Raw genomic sequence first — 16,104 nt, forward strand, 5'->3', positions numbered from 1 at the left:
CATGGCAACACTAGGAGTGGGGGCTATTCCCTGCTGCCACTTGCCCCCTTCTGCCTGGAGCGAGCTGCGCCCCATCCGGTCCCGTCCCCACCCCTGCACCTGGCTGGGCAAGCAGCAGCAGGGCATAGCCCCTGCTCCAAGTGCTGCTGTGCCCACATCCCTCGCCCCACTTCCCGAGTCGCATGCCCCCTGCCCTGGCTGGGCAGCTTGTCTCAGCCCCAATCTCTCCCTCCCCCACGCCCCTTCCCTTCCCCTTCCACCCACTACAACAGGCTTACCAGCTGGAGGCAACTGTGTCCAGCGTTGAGGACTGCTGCCTGTTTAGTTTATGGCTGAATCTCTGAAGCAGTGCTGAATCTTCAGATCTGATTCAGTCGATCGTATCGGGTCAGTGATTTGAATCGCCGAATCAAATCACTGTCCCTCTGAATCGGCTGAATCCGAAGCGAATACTTGCCGCTTCGCACAGGCCTAGTGTTTAGGTGAAAGCAGCCCAGGGGCGGGTATCCAGAGACGAGGCACAGGACAGCACACCAATCAGGGTGCTTCTAAAGATGCACCAAAGAGCTGTGTTTTCTGGCCTTGTACTCGCAGCTGCTCTCCTTCCGTTTCAAACGATAAGGAGAACTCTGAAAGACCTATTTGTTTTCCAAAGTCAAGTGTCCATCTCCCCTTGGTTTTGGACTGCAACAGCAGTCTTCTCCCACACCCCTGTCCCATCTTCCTCTCCTTCCATCCGTCTCATCTTTGTTAGAAGAAGAGGGAATACGGCTGGAAGAATGCTTCCTTCATTGGCTTTACTGTTCTCCCCTCCCCATAAGTCCAAAACGGCTATTATTTCATTACTGTGACCCACTCAGCAAAGGCAAAAAACAGATTTTCACTGTCCTAGAACTGAAATTTTTAAATATCTGCAATAGTACACATACACACATGCATGCACACACGTATGCAGTTAAGTGACAGAATCCCAAGTTTCTTCCTCTTTTGAGCACAGCCACTGCAAAAATATTTGTACATTGCTCAGAAGTTTACTGTTAGAGCTACAAATGACAGTAGAGCCATCATTTATCTGTTTAACCATTAATATCTGTAACTGATACACATGAGAGTAGAATCTGGCAATGAGATGTCAGCAGCTGTAGCTTTGGCTTTTAACTAACAGCAGTGAATGGTAAATGGTTTGACGCCTATATATAAATACTTTTCCTGAGGGATACTTGCATTTTTCCAATCTGTCAAAACTGCTGCACATCTGTTATTCAAAAGTTTACAAAGTTTTGTATCAAAGCACAGCCTGATTTCATGGGTGAACAAAATGTTTCTTTTATATGGGTACAGCACATCTCTATAGGGGACATGAAAAAGTGAAGCTTGTTTCTCAGTAGACCTGTGGGAACATTTTTTAAATGACACTTTCTGGTTCCCATCAGAATGATAAAACAAAAAAGCTTTCACTAATGTTAAAAAAAAAAAAAAAAAAAAAAAAAAACTGATATGAAAAACCTGTGGTCAGAAAGCAGAAATAGAATCATTATCCGCAGTGAGAGATCAGGTAGAAATGACTAGCCGGGGGGAGAAAAAGAATCTTTCAAACCTGTAGGCTCTGACAATATTTTACAAACATTACTCTGTTGCCACAGAGCAGGTGTGCAGACTACAGGGATCATAATCATGCTAAGGTACAACAAAAACAGCTCCATCACAGAGGAGCGCAGACTCTTGGACCATTATTAATTTCTGCTTTTTTGGAATCACTGGAAGAAGACAGGAAACAGTGGAGAGATGGCTCTGAATTTTCTGCAGCTCAGGGTGTTCATCTGGAATTCTGCTTAAGGTAAAAGGATCCCTGCTTCAGCTTCACAAGTTAAAATGTATTAGCAACTTGGAGTAAACATTAAGATTCATTGCAATTATGGTCATTATTTCAAGAGAAAGTTGAGTGCATGCTTGGGAAAAAAATATACATTAAAGGTGTATGAATATCTCAACTCAAAATTGGGTCACCAGTGTTCTGATGATAGATACAACCAAGACTAGTTTCTATATTTTCCATCTCTCATTTATCAACTATAAAGAGTTAAAAATCTATATACAGTTAACAATATTACCATATGGAAAGTGGTACCAATTAAACTTTACGCTACATTTGTAGCTAGTCATTACATTTTCTGCTTTAAGACAATCATTTGGCCACCCAATTTGCAATGCTGAAGAAAGGACTACGCTATTGTGTTTGATTACTTGATTTGGCTTTTTAAATGCAGAGACAATTTTTTAATATAAGAAACCCTATGGAAAGCTTTCATAGTACTTCTTGATGGATTGCATTCTTGGGCCAAATTGTCAACAGTGATTTCATCATAGCTACTTGCACTACAGATGCAACTTAACCTACCACAGTTTTCTGTGCGCACAAATCCTCAGAGCTGTATAAGAAATCTGCATTTGTATGTAAATTGGGTAGAACTGTAACTACTTAGCTGGTTTGCAAATGTAGTTTGCATGCATAATACTGAATCTACAGGCATGAATGGCTGTGTGTACATAAAAGGCCTACAATTTGAAATGCTGCTTTCTGAAAATCTGGTCACTTCTGTTTTCTGGGCCTGGACATGGGACACATCCAGTGCTTCCTGTAAGGTACTAGATGCCTGTAATTCTTCTTCATCAGCTTAAGTCCAAGCAAAGGCAATAATGAGGTGTGTGTTCTTTGGTTCAATCTGTATTTATAATTTTGACACACAATTATTGCTAATGCTTGAATTAAAAAGGCTGAGCCAACTAAAAATGCACATACAAATTAAGCGTGATGGAGCAATCCATGCTAACAAGAAGATGGAACATTTTGCCACCCTGCAGAATTAATAAAAGCAATCATCAGATCAAGACAGACTGGTGAGAAGAGTGGCAATCAAACATTCACAACAACTGCTTTTAAACACAAGTCTACTACATGAAGACACTGGGGCAAATTTTAAAAAGCAGGTTTTGGTATTGAGTTGTGTGGTGTCTCGCAGCCCCACCCTTCTCCAGGCATAAGCTTTAATATAGACAGCAATGGTTACAGTTTTAGAGGCAGAATCAGAACACCTTTGAACATTTAACCCAAAGATCCCTTTGCATAGAAGTCTATTAAAAACAATGCTGTTTGTATTGATTTAAAAGAAACAAGCAACAACAAGTAAGGGGGGGAAGAAGCTATTTGGACAGAACTAAATCATACCGAGTTCCCCCGCTGCTTTGATGTCGATATTGTCATAGCCGCTGCCTATTCGAACAATGACTCTAAGGGCCTTGAACTTTTCTAGATCTTCCCGGGTCAGCGTGATGGTGTGGTACATCATTGCCCCAACCGCTTCATTTAATACCTGGAACAGAACAGAAGGATGAAAGAAAATCCTGGTCATGGGAGACTGGCAAGACTGGGAACAGGGATGCACTGATGGAACAAATGGGCCTAACCCGACATGGGGCTGAGCATGCTCAGTGTGGTACCCGAGTCGTCTTCGTACCTACTGAAGTTGAGAGGAATTGAGGGTGCTCAGCACATTTCACACAAACATTCAATTTGTAAGATGCTCCCTAGAGCTTGGTATGTTCAGATTAGTGATCCCCTGACCTCACCTATTGGAATCAGACTAAAAACCGCCCACTTATAAAATAGGGAAGAATGTAGCATGCTTCCCTTGGCACAAGTATTAACTTGATGGGCACCCATCACAGCTCCTGCAGACATAGATACCATTCTGCAGATAAAAGGAGTTCCTAGCACTCTTCCTTTTCCTCCCATAAGCACTGTGTGTATCACCCTCTCTTCTTCCTCAAGTTCAGGGACTCCCTGCACGCTCATCATGCCAGGGTCTCGGTGTCCTTTTTCTGCTACATGCCAGGGGCTCTGTGCCCCTACACCCCCCCATCTTACTGTCTCACATTCTCCGGCATATACCAGAGGCTGTATGCCTCCTCTTTCCCCCTGAAGCTCTATAACCAACCTACACCCCTGTTCCCCATGCAGCGTGTCTCACTTCCCTCATGCCAGGGGCACTGCACGTGTCTTGCCATTATATTTCTTTCTGCCTGGGAAAGCAGTCAGCTGGGATGCCAACATTTCAAACTGCTGTAAGGATGGGCAGAACTGAATGGTGTTACGCAGGAAGGTGCCTGTGCTTGCCATCAATTCATCCTTTGATTTAGAGACAGTAAGTAGGCAATGGGAATGGAAGCTGGCTCCCCACTCACCCCTTTGGCTTCTCAGTTTTCGTCAAGATCACCCTGGTTCGGCTCACTGACAACGAGAACATTCCCTGAAATCCTAGAACTGGCTGGACACGGCATTTCACGTTATTACGTTACATCCAAACAGAGAGACAAAGGAGTGCTACTGAGCTTAAGTGAAAGGCTGCACTGTGCTCAACCAATCACATTCATTCTGCTCCTTTCATCAGTCATTCTTCTTTTAAAAAGCAGTCGGGTTTTTTTAGTGACATTTTTTCTTGACAAACACGTGCTGTTTGCTACTCACACTTCTTTTGCCTTATTTTGTATGTTGGAAGTATAATATCAGTCAGAATGTTTGCATTAACCTTTTCCTCTACTACATACTTTAAAGCCCATTTAACAAGCTCTGTTATGGGTGAACTCGAGAGGTTGTACTCCTCTTAAGTGAAAACTATCAAACCCTAACCAGCTCTCACCACAAAGAGCTATCTGAGTGCTTGGGAAATACAAACCTCTCCTCTCTGCATTGTTGGTACATCCATTAATGAGTCTCCTATAACAACCTTTGCCCTTCTTTACTCATGCTTAAGATTGGAAGGGTCTCAGAGTTCACTTGCATCAAGCCTATCTTCAGTTTTTCTCTCAGGTCTCCGAAATGACCCCCAATCATTTCAAACCTTCTTCTGCAATCTGAGAAGGATGGAAACATAATTCTAGCACAGGTATTTAAGATTACTGGGATCAACCATCCTCTGTAGGTATACTGGACTGCAAATACCTTGTTAGAGAAGGCTTGTATCTTCTTTCAGGTTTACAGTATTAGGAGTAATGCAGAGAGGAACTGGCTGTTTTAACTGACTGGACCCCTCTACTACAGTTCATTATTTAAACTCTGCCAGTGACAGCAGCTTATAAAGCAACACTGACAACAATGTAACGCTGACACCGCAGCAGTTCTCTGTGTGTTGCTATGAAAAAAATTCAAATGAAAAATGTTGATATATTTGGTAGAAATTTTTGATCCAGAAGATTAAATGAAATTTTCATGAAACATATATCTGGGTTTTCAAATCGTTTTATTGCTTACCTATCACTTGTTTATCAAATTAAAGAGCAACATCACCAGCATTTTCCCAACAGGGAAAATAAATATGATGTTGAAATGGGGCATTTCTTTTTCCCCTAAAATAATCTAAAAAAAAAAAAAAGACCGACATTAAATTTACCTTCTCATGAATCTCCTGAGTTGATTGTGCGTCACAGAATGCAACAGTCGCCAAGTCCTTCAGAATTGGCATCTCTACTGTACAGTCCCTTCCATCTAACAAAGCCACCAAGGGACGAGGGTGCATAGGGCCATTCATTATTTGTGGACGAATACCTGCAATCAAAAGTAACAGAGCTGTCAGATGAGCAAACTTAAGACGTCTTTGTGTCTTAACTTGTTCCTATTTGGATATTATTTGTTTCTAGTTCTAGTTCCTATGTCGAGTGGCATGCAAAGGCATATCATACAAATTTGCTCTCTCTTACACTTTCAGAAGAAATGTGCATGAAAGATCAGGCTGTTGGTGGTTTCAGAACATTGCTGGATTAATAACTATGCTGCAACCCCTATTAGGGAAATATGTCTGTGCCTGGACCATAGAGCAGACTCGATGATCAGTCATGAGATTTTTCAAATTGTGACTGCTCTGATTACATTGGACCTGATTCTGGTCTCTCACTAAGTTTGGGCTGGTCCAACTCCAGTGCATCTCCTCACATGTGCATATCTGTAGGTATAGCATGGGTGAATCTGGCTCTAAAATTAAGTTTTACTGCTGATTTTACATTTCAGGCCCTAGATAACTCACCCAAAAAGATAAATTCATATTTTGTTTTCCTGAATATTTTTTTGTTATTATTTTGAGGCGGGGGGAGGGGGTGCGGCCCCACTGAAGTCAATTATAGGTCCCCCCCCTTCAATTATTTCACCCTATATATTTTTCTACATCCTTAAAAGCTGTATTTATAAAGGGATAACTCACTCTGACAGCCTCAAAAATGAATTTCCGACAGAAATCTTACTTGAAAAGGAAAGGCAAGGCAAGATCCAAAAAGAGAAACATAACTGAAACAGAACAGAAATACCTTTTGTATATCATTAGCTTTTGCATGTGGGACACGTGCTACGGGCCCAGTTTCTTTCACGTAATCAGTAGGAGTATTACAGATCAGAGTAACTGCTGCTCTTCTACCTCTGCACCATACCCTGTGATTTGGTGGCTGAAACGGTCGTGAGAAATCTGTCCCACCGGAGGACAATATATACACAACGGGAGGAGTAGAGGCCTCTTCAAACACGTGCCTGAGCTTGTGTGCAGCCAGAATTGGGAGTTACGGAACAGGCCAGTGCGGCTCCACGGCTTTTAGTTTTTTCTTTTCATTTATCACTGCATGTTTCATTTCTGAGTAGAACATGTAAACCTTACTGTGCCTTGTTTGCCAATAGGTAAAACTGTTATACTTGGAGCTGGAGAAATGATTGTTTATTTTTCTCTGCACAATACAATGCAAACATATTTTCATAATTAAATTTTAGGCAATTTCACATTTCAGTAAATCCTCAGTCCCTTCATTTGTTATGCACGGGAAGAGTACCATTAAACAAGCGTTTATATTCTCTTACTTAATTTTGTGCGTCACCTACGCAGTGACAGTTTCATGTTTTGAGGCCAAAAAAAGAAATGACTGGAATGAAATTTCAAAAACTGAGGATTTTGCTTAGAAACTATGATTTTTATTGGAAACAATCACCCGGAAGTGGACTGATCCTTACGTCCAATGGAATGGAACGCCAAGTTCTCAAATAACGAAGGGATTTGTTTCAAAAGTCACCGTGAGTATTTCACGGAAAACTATTCTTCTCTCTCGTAAGTGTGAAGTCTAACCTGTAAGGTGCCTGGAAATTGCTGGAGAAAATAACATTATCTGCATTCGTCGTATATGGAGCAGTTCTCGGGGAGCACAGCGATTTGCATCTGTCATCCGGGGGGGCTAAATGATCTGGGCTCAGATTTTCAGAGGAGGTGCCTCTTTTGCATGTCTCACTAGGGCTGAGGTTTAGAGTTACTTAGTTTCTGCAGCTTAACGGAAAATGTTGGATCAATATATTCTAATTAGGGCACTCAAAAATTCAGAAGGCAGTTAGGCAAAAAAAACAACAAACTGGCCTGAAAGATCCCTACCTAAGAGAGGAACAAGGTTTTTTGATTTCAAGTCTAGGTTGAGAACGCATCTCTCCTGTCTACACAGTTGGTCCAATAAAAGACATCACCTGAAGAAATCCTTGCCTTTCTTCTGTCTCATTACTCTGCTACATTTTTTAGGTAGTGATGGAAGTGATGAACCTCTTCAGTAGAGACAACAGTCATAAAGTCCCAAATATCACAATTTACCAGTTACTACAGTACTTATTTATGGTGATTATATGGACAAGTAGAGGGTTATTCTATTGAGGAGAATTCAGGGAAGTTATTTCAACACAGAAAATCAAATTACAGTAGTAATTTGTAAACTGGACATCTGAGACTGGTTAGGAAGTTCATGGGGTGAAATCAAATGTCTAACAAAGAGCACTGCAGAATGAATGCTACTGTCTGTGACTATGGCTATTCAAAAATCAGATAATTAAAAAGAGGGATTGTTTACTGAATCAAACTAAGATGTCACGCTTACATCGCTGTGCTAGCATTCCAGCTCCCTGGATAATGGTCAACACTGCAATATCCTGCTGAGGGAAAGGCCAAACGTGGTGTTAACGTAACCAGATACCAGGAAAATCATGATGAAAAAAAAAAGAAATTAATGAGCAGAGCAACGCAATGATAAAAAATGGGAAAATTCAATCCACACTGTTATCCAGATTGCTGTCAGAGGTGAAGTACTGGCAAGATCAACATGAACTGATATGTGAAAGACAAGCCTAAGACAGACACAATGGGCCAAAAATATGCCTCCCAAAAATGCACTAAGTACAGAGCATTACTCCATGGTAATATTGAAAAAAAGTTGTTATATTCACTTTAAAAGGGAAAAAAATAAATCTATCGATACAAGCAGATGTAGAAGCAGCATGTTTAATGGTTCTCAGACTCTGTATCACTGATTGGGTTTTAAAACTATAAAATCAAAAACAAACAGAAGGCCTGATGAAATATTTTCAAAATTAGACACAAACATTTTTCTAAATACGATGTCTTTTTTTCTATTGAGATTTCCATTAGCACTTACTGGAAGTAATACATCATGCTCGCAGTATTTCATCCAGATGGAAGTGCAACTGTGTCAGTATGCATAGTGTAATGCTGAGATGATTTGGGCAAGTGAAAGGAGCTCACTATAAGCAGATAAACAAGAATAAACACATGTAGAAATCTCAAATGCTAACAATCCATACATGAAGCATTATTCTTCAGCGGGATTAATCACTTTTCCTATTTAATAAGCAACTCAACTGTAACAGCCACTAAAAGGTTACTTACGTGTACAGTCTCCAAGACTTGGAGCATCACATAATGACAGCCTCACATTGTTATCGTCAAAGAAGTAATATGATACACAGGCAAATGGCATAGTGAATGTATTTATATCACCACCAAGACAAGGGCCTTACATAGTCAAAGGGATTTTTACTGTGCATTGGGTCTATGTATTTCTCAGTGAAACATAATCAGAGCTTGATGCCCATACAGGACAAGAACTATTTACAAAGTGAGGTAGGCAACACAAGGTTGGCAATTGTTTTCTGAAATAATGAAACATGTAAAACAAAACCGGTGGTTATCTGAAACTACACCAATTGCACTGAACATCCAAATAACGGTTTTATTATCCACCCGTCACATGAATGACTTTATAAAGTCAAAAGAAATCTGGTCTTTTTTGAAACATGACATCTCTGTCTTCGCCTACGAGTATGGATATAATTGTGCATGAAAACACAGGCTTCCCAGCCATGTCCAGTCAGTCTACACACAAAAATGCATTCGCCAAGGATGAACATGACCTGCAAGTTGTATTAAACATTTAGAAGAATGTCTCACATTTTCTCTTACTTCAGTAGGGTAATTTACTTCAAGTTGACAGGGTAAGAAAATTTTGCAGGAGATCAATAGGATGAAGTGCATAACACACTAATTACATTTTAATAAAAACTACTGACAGGTTTGCAACTTAAATCATCCAGTGTAATATATTTTCCTGATCTAGTTACAGCCAACTCTCTATCCAGTTGTAACTTTATCACTCTGAATATTATACCTACTTTATAGATCTACTCTGCACGTACTATACATGCAGGCTCAAACTAAAGCACTGGAAATGGGAAAATCAAGTTTATTATTTTAAAGTTAGTAGGATTTTCTCCTTCAAATTTATGCAGCTTATTGTGTGCGTGACTGCTTCATTAAAAATGTGGCATGCCAAAGATCAGAAACTAAAAATATCCACCCCCTACAATTTCCAATGAAAATTACAGTCCTTAACCCTTTAATTCTGCATTATTTTTAGTTCTTAGGTAGGTGTTGGGAGCAGAGGCAAGTGAACTGCTGTATAAAATAAAGCAGAGGCCTGAGTTAGTCACTAAGAGTTATGAACTACAAAAAAACCAAGGCAAATAAGGCATCACAAGGACTATAAAAAAAATCTCAGTTCATGGGCATGTAGCTATGAAGAAAGAAGGGGGTGTGGAGTGGGGAGGAAATGGCATGTCTCTCTTTCTGGGGAGATTAGTGCTCTTTATCAGCAAGAAAATATACATCTAATTTAAAAATTAAGCAGCTTTCCAGCAATTTGAAGCTTTCCGAGTTAGAGAAAAACAACCACGGAGCCTGAAAAAGTAACACAACTATTGTTCAATAGATATTTTGGGGCATTTTCAGCTATCTGGCAGCATTTCAGTGAAGAGCTTTTTAAGAGGGGGGGGGGAAGGGGTGCTTTCCCTGTAACACTGAGATTTCAAACTCCACCCTGATTCACAAGCAGCCCAGCTTGTTGCACCCAGTGCAGGGTATAAAGTGCTTTTGTTTCATTTTTAATACACAAAGCCTGCTTGTCCTCTTTGGCGGCTCCTCCCCTGTGCCACCCACTTGTATCCGATTCCAATGGCACCCCTGCCAAGAGAATTAGGGAGTGCTCCCTGCTAAATGGCAGCCTTTGTGTGACCGCAAGACGGCTGGTACTATCTCATCGACACAAAAGCAGAAGCCATTTGCCTAATTCTTATTAATCTCAGTTGCCTACGCCACGCAGCTTTTTTTTTTTTTTTTAAGGCTTTAAATATGTTCACTTGCAGTATATAAAAGTGCATCGAGAAGCACGCCCGACAATCTATTGAATTACTCGTTCACAACAAAGTAGCTACAGTTTTACAGTCAACTACACACTTTATTAAACAAACAGAAAAGAAACAGGAAATTTTCCCTTGCCTGGAAAATGTTGCCTCCACATTCTTCTTCTTATTAAAAACCACACATGGTAGCGGAAGAGGGAGGGAGGAGAAGAGGGAAAAACCCACACAGGATAAAATACTACCACTTTTCAGTGCGCTGACTCTCCTCTCGTCTATGAGGGGGTATCTTCAAACAAGCAATCCCACGGCCCACAGCTGCAACATCTCAAGACAAATGTCTCTTTGAACACGGAGGCAAAGAAAAGGCTTTTGTCCTGAGCTAGAGAAGAATAGTCTGAAATTGCTAGAGGAGTTACAGTCACCTCTGTGCAGCTCCAAACTCTTCAGAGCACTCCCCTCCAGACTTTGCCGAAGCTTTTAACTAATCATAGTTCTTTCCCAGCCCTTGAATAAAATCATGCGAGTGCCAGCCAAAAAATCTTATGCTATGCACACTGAAGGGTTTGTATATGTCACAGTCCCCCACCCACCCCCAGCCCAATGACTCGCACATACATCTCTTTTCCGAGTTGTCTCAAATGGATTTAATCTGTGCCATGCTGTGGTTTTTTATTACTTAAAAGTCAAACACGCCTCTATATCCAGTATATGGAACAAGGTCCCAGGTTCATGCTGATAGCCTGCAGCAACAACAACAGAGCACATGGGCAACTGCAGTCTGATTCAGATAAGCACCCACAAATTAAGGGGTGACTTTTATTCTTAGTCAGTAAATCAACCGATTTTCTATTGAGTATTGCCAGAGAAAAATCTTGTTTTCTAGCGGAAGCAGCACTTTGGCAAAACTGCTAAAAGTCTCAAAATGAGAGATCGATGATGATTACTGCTCTATTTGGGCCAGGAATCTATGAGAAAAGTGTTTATCGTGATCTTCTTGACTTGTCCATACCTGGGCAGCATTAGAAAGGGCAGAACTATATGCAGTAGTGAAAAATAATGGAGGAGGGGAGATGTCTTCCATTCATTATCAAATCTCCAAAGAATGGATTTGTTTGAGGTGTGGTTCAATTAATTTTTTCCCTGCCATTCCCCGTCATCCTTTTTCTCCTCCTCCTCATTATTAACAATAAAAGCAGCAGCTGCAGAGGTAATTCTCAGCCAATAAATAAAACAACAATAGTAAAGGGAACAATAGCTAAATGTTGATTTATAAAGTCACAACCGTGTCCAAAGCGGAGACAGAAACGATGTTCATGTTGCTCTTTTCAGAGCTATAAGTGCTGCAGCTCGTTTCTTGCCAATCTCTCGCTGCCACGCATGGCAAAATCCATGTCTGAGGAATCACGGCTCCAGGCTGCTGTTTGTCAACGTGTACCCAAACCCCATTGGACGGATTTTTAGCAAATGAGGCCCCCATCAAAATTAACTAACGGTGAAGTACTTATGGTATCAGTCAATTCTATATTATAGTAGCAACAAAATACATGGAAAAAAGGGGGTTGGCAATCACGACGTTAAACTATGCTGTCATCCTCTGCATCCTGATGAACTCTCTCTATAGGATCTTACATATGGGTAATCTCACTGATTCAATTGGAAACACACAGTTGAGTACGGGCTACCTGCAGGAGGAAGGAATCACAGGACTGGACCCATGTGGTACAGAGCCTATAGTCATTTCATAAGCAAAGAGCACATCTCGAAAGAGGAAACAGGGGCTTAAATGCTAATTAAACATGCTCAGTGGTCCTGGAAACCTGTTAAGATGATGGTGTGGGTGGTAAGGAAAAACACTGATGTAATAAGGGTGCAGGACAGGGCATAGAGAAATTAGGGTTCATTTCCTGGATCTGGCATAGGCTTTTAACATAACCTTGAAAATACTCTAGCCTCCTTGTTACTCAGTTCCCTGGAGTAGCACTGGAACTGGGAGGCAGGATCCCATGGGAGGTCAGTCCGAGGAAAAAGAGTCCAGAAGATCTGGCTGCACTTTAAGGAGGCTGTTTTAAGGGAACAGGAGCAGGCTATCCCAATTCGATGCAAGAATGGGTAGTGTAACAGGAGACCAGCCTGGCTAGACAACAATATCTTCAATGAGTTGAAACTCAAACATGAATCCTACACAAAGTAGTAACATGGGAAGACTCTAGGAGTATTGCCTGGGCATGCAGAGAGAAAATCAAGAAGACCAAGGCACAATTTGAGATGCAGCTGGCAAGGGACATAAAAGGCAATAAAAAGGGATTCTACAAGTATGTCAAAAGTGAGAGGAAGACCAGAGAAACCGTAAGTACTTTTCATAATGCAGAAGGCAATCTAATCATGGATGACAGAGAAGGCTCCAGTATTTAACGCCTTTTTTACTTCAGTCTTCACAAAAAGGGGCAGCCATAGATGATGAGTGTGGTTAGCAGCAAAGACAGAGAAGGAGACAAACAGGCTAGAGTAGGACGAGAAATTAGAGACCACTTAGAGAAGCTAGATGCTTTCAAGTCAGCAGGGCTAGCTGGGATGCATCCTAGGGTACTGATGGAACTGGCTCAGGTAATTAGAGATCCATGAGCTATTCTCTTTCAGAGCTCCCAGAGGTCAAGTGAAGACCCAGATGACTGGAAAGGGACAAATATAGAGCTCATCAGGGGCAACGCGTAGGGGTTGCACTGTTGGTGGTGCCTGCGGGCTGGTGCCACTCACCACCCCGCCGCTGTCATCACTGACGGTATTTGCGGGCAGTGCCTGTGGGTGGTCGCCGACCCCCAGTTGGCGCTCGCCACCCCCGACGCCGACAGTGCCGGTAGCATCTGTGGGAGTGCCACGCTTACCGCCTCCATGCTCCCACTACCGCCGGCACAGCTGTGCTCCCCTAGCTGCCAGGGGCACACATAATTAACGGTGCCCATCTTTAAGAAAGGGAAGATGGAGGATTCGGGGGAATGACAGACCAGCCAGTCTGACCTCGATACCTCAAGAAATCTATTTTGAAGCACTTGGGAAAGAACAAGGTGATAAGGACCAGCCAGCGTAGATTCACCAAGAGCAAGTAATGCCTGATCAACCTGATTTCCTCCTATGATATGGTGAGATTGTGGATAGGAGAGCAGTGGATATGATATACCTTGACTTTAGCAAATCTATTGACACTGTCTCCCATGACATTTTCACTAACAAAGCTAAGGAAATACAAACTAGATTAAAGTACTGTAATATGGACACAACTGGTTGGATCATTGTGCTCAGTGAGCAGTCATCAGTGGCTCAATGTCAAGCTGGGAGGAAGTATCAAGTGGGGTTTCCCAGGGGTCTGTCCCGGGTCTAGTACTGTTCAACATCTTCATTAATAATTTAGATAATAGGATTGAGTGCATGATTAGCAAATTTGTGGATGAGACCAAGTTGGATGGAGTTGCAGACACATTGGAAAGTAGGGGTAGGATACAGAATGACTTGGATAGACTGGAAGAAACTGTCTGCAATAAACCAGATGAGATTCAACAAGGACAAGTCCTGCACTTGGGATGGGATAATTGCATGCAAACAGACTAGTGAATGACTGGCTAGGTTGTAGTACTGCAGAAAAGGACCTGGGGGTTACAGTGGACCATAAGCTGAATATAAGATGTTGCAAAAAAAACCCCAATAGCATACTGGATTGTATTAACAGGAGTATAACCTGCAAATCAAGTGAAGTGATTCTTCTGCTGTATTCAGCACTGGTGAGGTCTAGTTTTGAGCCCCACACTTCAAGAAGGATGTAGACAGATTAGAAAGAGTCCAGTGCAGAGAGACAAAAATCATTAGAAGCCTGGGAAACAAGACTTACGAGAAAAGGCTGAAAGAACTAAGGTTATTTAGTCTGGAGAAGAGAAGACTAAGTGGGAATTTGCTAACAGTCTTCAAATAGCTGAAGGGTGATTATAGAGACGATGGATATGGGCTTTTCCCTGTGACCACAGGGGACAGGACTAGGAGCAGTGGCCTAAAGCTACAGCAGAGGAAATTTAGGTTGGACATTGAAGGAACTTTCTGACTATGAAGGTGGTCAGGCTTTGGAACAGACTACTTAGAGAAGCTGTGGGATTGCCACCCTTGACATTTTTCAAGAGCAGACTGGACAGACACTTGACTAGGATAGTTTAGTCAGGGATGATCCTGCCTTGCGCAGAGGACTGGACTAGATGACTTCATGAAGTCCCTTCCAGCCCTATTTTCCTATGATTTATGAAATAGATGCAATAATACTTATCTAACAAAATCATACGCCCCAAGTGCCATAATACTTGAGCACCACAATTTGAATGCCTTTATACTCACAACACCCTTGTGAAATATTATTTCCATTTTACAAGTGGATAACTGAGGGACAGAAAAAAACCCATGTACGACTAGTGGAACTATCAGCTGAACCCAAATCTCAATTCTGAATAGTCACAAAGCTTGGAGAATTGCCAGACAGCAGTTAACTAAATGAACAGCAAGCAAGCAAACTCAAACCAAACCAAACTAGAAACACCACCAAATTCCCAAGGGATGCCATTTGTAGTGGCTCAGGCCAAACACTCCTGGGCCTTAAATGGCGATTTGCATCATGCAAGGACAGGAGAATCTGGCCCAATACAGTTATAATTAGCAGAATTATTTGGTAAAACAAAACCCCACACCAAATTTTGAAAAAGGTGAAATATTTATAAACTGCATACAAGTAAGAAACAGCATGGACTTGGCATAGGGATCTTGCATGATAAGAACATGGTACATCCTCAAGCACTATTATGATCTCACATTCAATATGCTGTTTCACAGCAAGCAACCCTGTACTACATGCATTACATAGCTCTGGAGAACTGGTAACAGCTCGATCTATCTGCTCTTTAAGTTTATCTCTTGATTTTAATAGGAATTGAAATGCGCGCCAAAGATTTAGTTCAGCAAAACACTTATGCACCTGCGTAAGTATAAGCATCTGAGTACTGTCATTAACTTTAAAAATGGTACGCGCATGCTGAAAGCTTAGCAGGTACTTAAGTGCTTTGACTCAATTCTTGATGCATAAAGAGGATGTTGAGATGATTAGTCAATGTTTGTAAAGTACTTCTGAAATGAAAGATGTGATGTAAGTGTTAACCATTATTAGTTGGTATGAATATGGAGATAATTGAGAAACATGACCTTGATGGAAATACATGACTATTTAGACTGCATTTGATGTATTTGCCTGGACTGCAGTATTAAGGTGCAATATTAACTACCGCATCTCCATGAACTTCCACATTAAATTCTCTGCAAGCCAAACCAAAATGTAAGACTCTGCATATATTATACATAATGTGGCAGTAAGGTTTTACTGGCATTACTTCCAGGTAGCAAAGTCATAAGTGAGTTATGTGGCTCAAGCCAAAAAAAATTCTGACAAAGTGTTTATGGATGCATCTTGATGTCTTTGTACATACCCCGCATCTCGCCGAACTGAATACTGAGGAATGAAGCACCAG

At 41.4% G+C, this 16,104-nt stretch overlaps 1 protein-coding gene across 5 annotated transcripts in view; it reads right to left on the reverse strand.

The window, feature by feature from the left end:
• Window positions 1–16,104, reverse strand: part of CTBP2 (C-terminal binding protein 2) — a 269,000-nt gene that overhangs the window by 33,645 nt on the left and 219,251 nt on the right. For 4 of the 5 annotated variants that reach the window (XM_006026581.3, XM_006026580.3, XM_025207560.1 and 1 more), the window contains 2 exons: window positions 5,448–5,602; window positions 3,227–3,371 (listed from right to left, as the gene is read on the reverse strand). In XM_006026581.3, coding sequence (XP_006026643.1) covers window positions 3,227–3,371; window positions 5,448–5,602 — 300 coding nt within the window. Of the gene's footprint in view, window positions 1–3,226; window positions 3,372–5,447; window positions 5,603–10,691; window positions 10,926–16,104 lie in introns of those variants that run through there. The other variant, XM_025207561.1, reaches the window with a different exon arrangement.

This window comes from Alligator sinensis, unplaced genomic scaffold (assembly GCF_000455745.1).
Source record: "Alligator sinensis unplaced genomic scaffold, ASM45574v1 scaffold193_1, whole genome shotgun sequence".
NCBI classification, from domain to species: domain Eukaryota; kingdom Metazoa; phylum Chordata; order Crocodylia; family Alligatoridae; genus Alligator; species Alligator sinensis.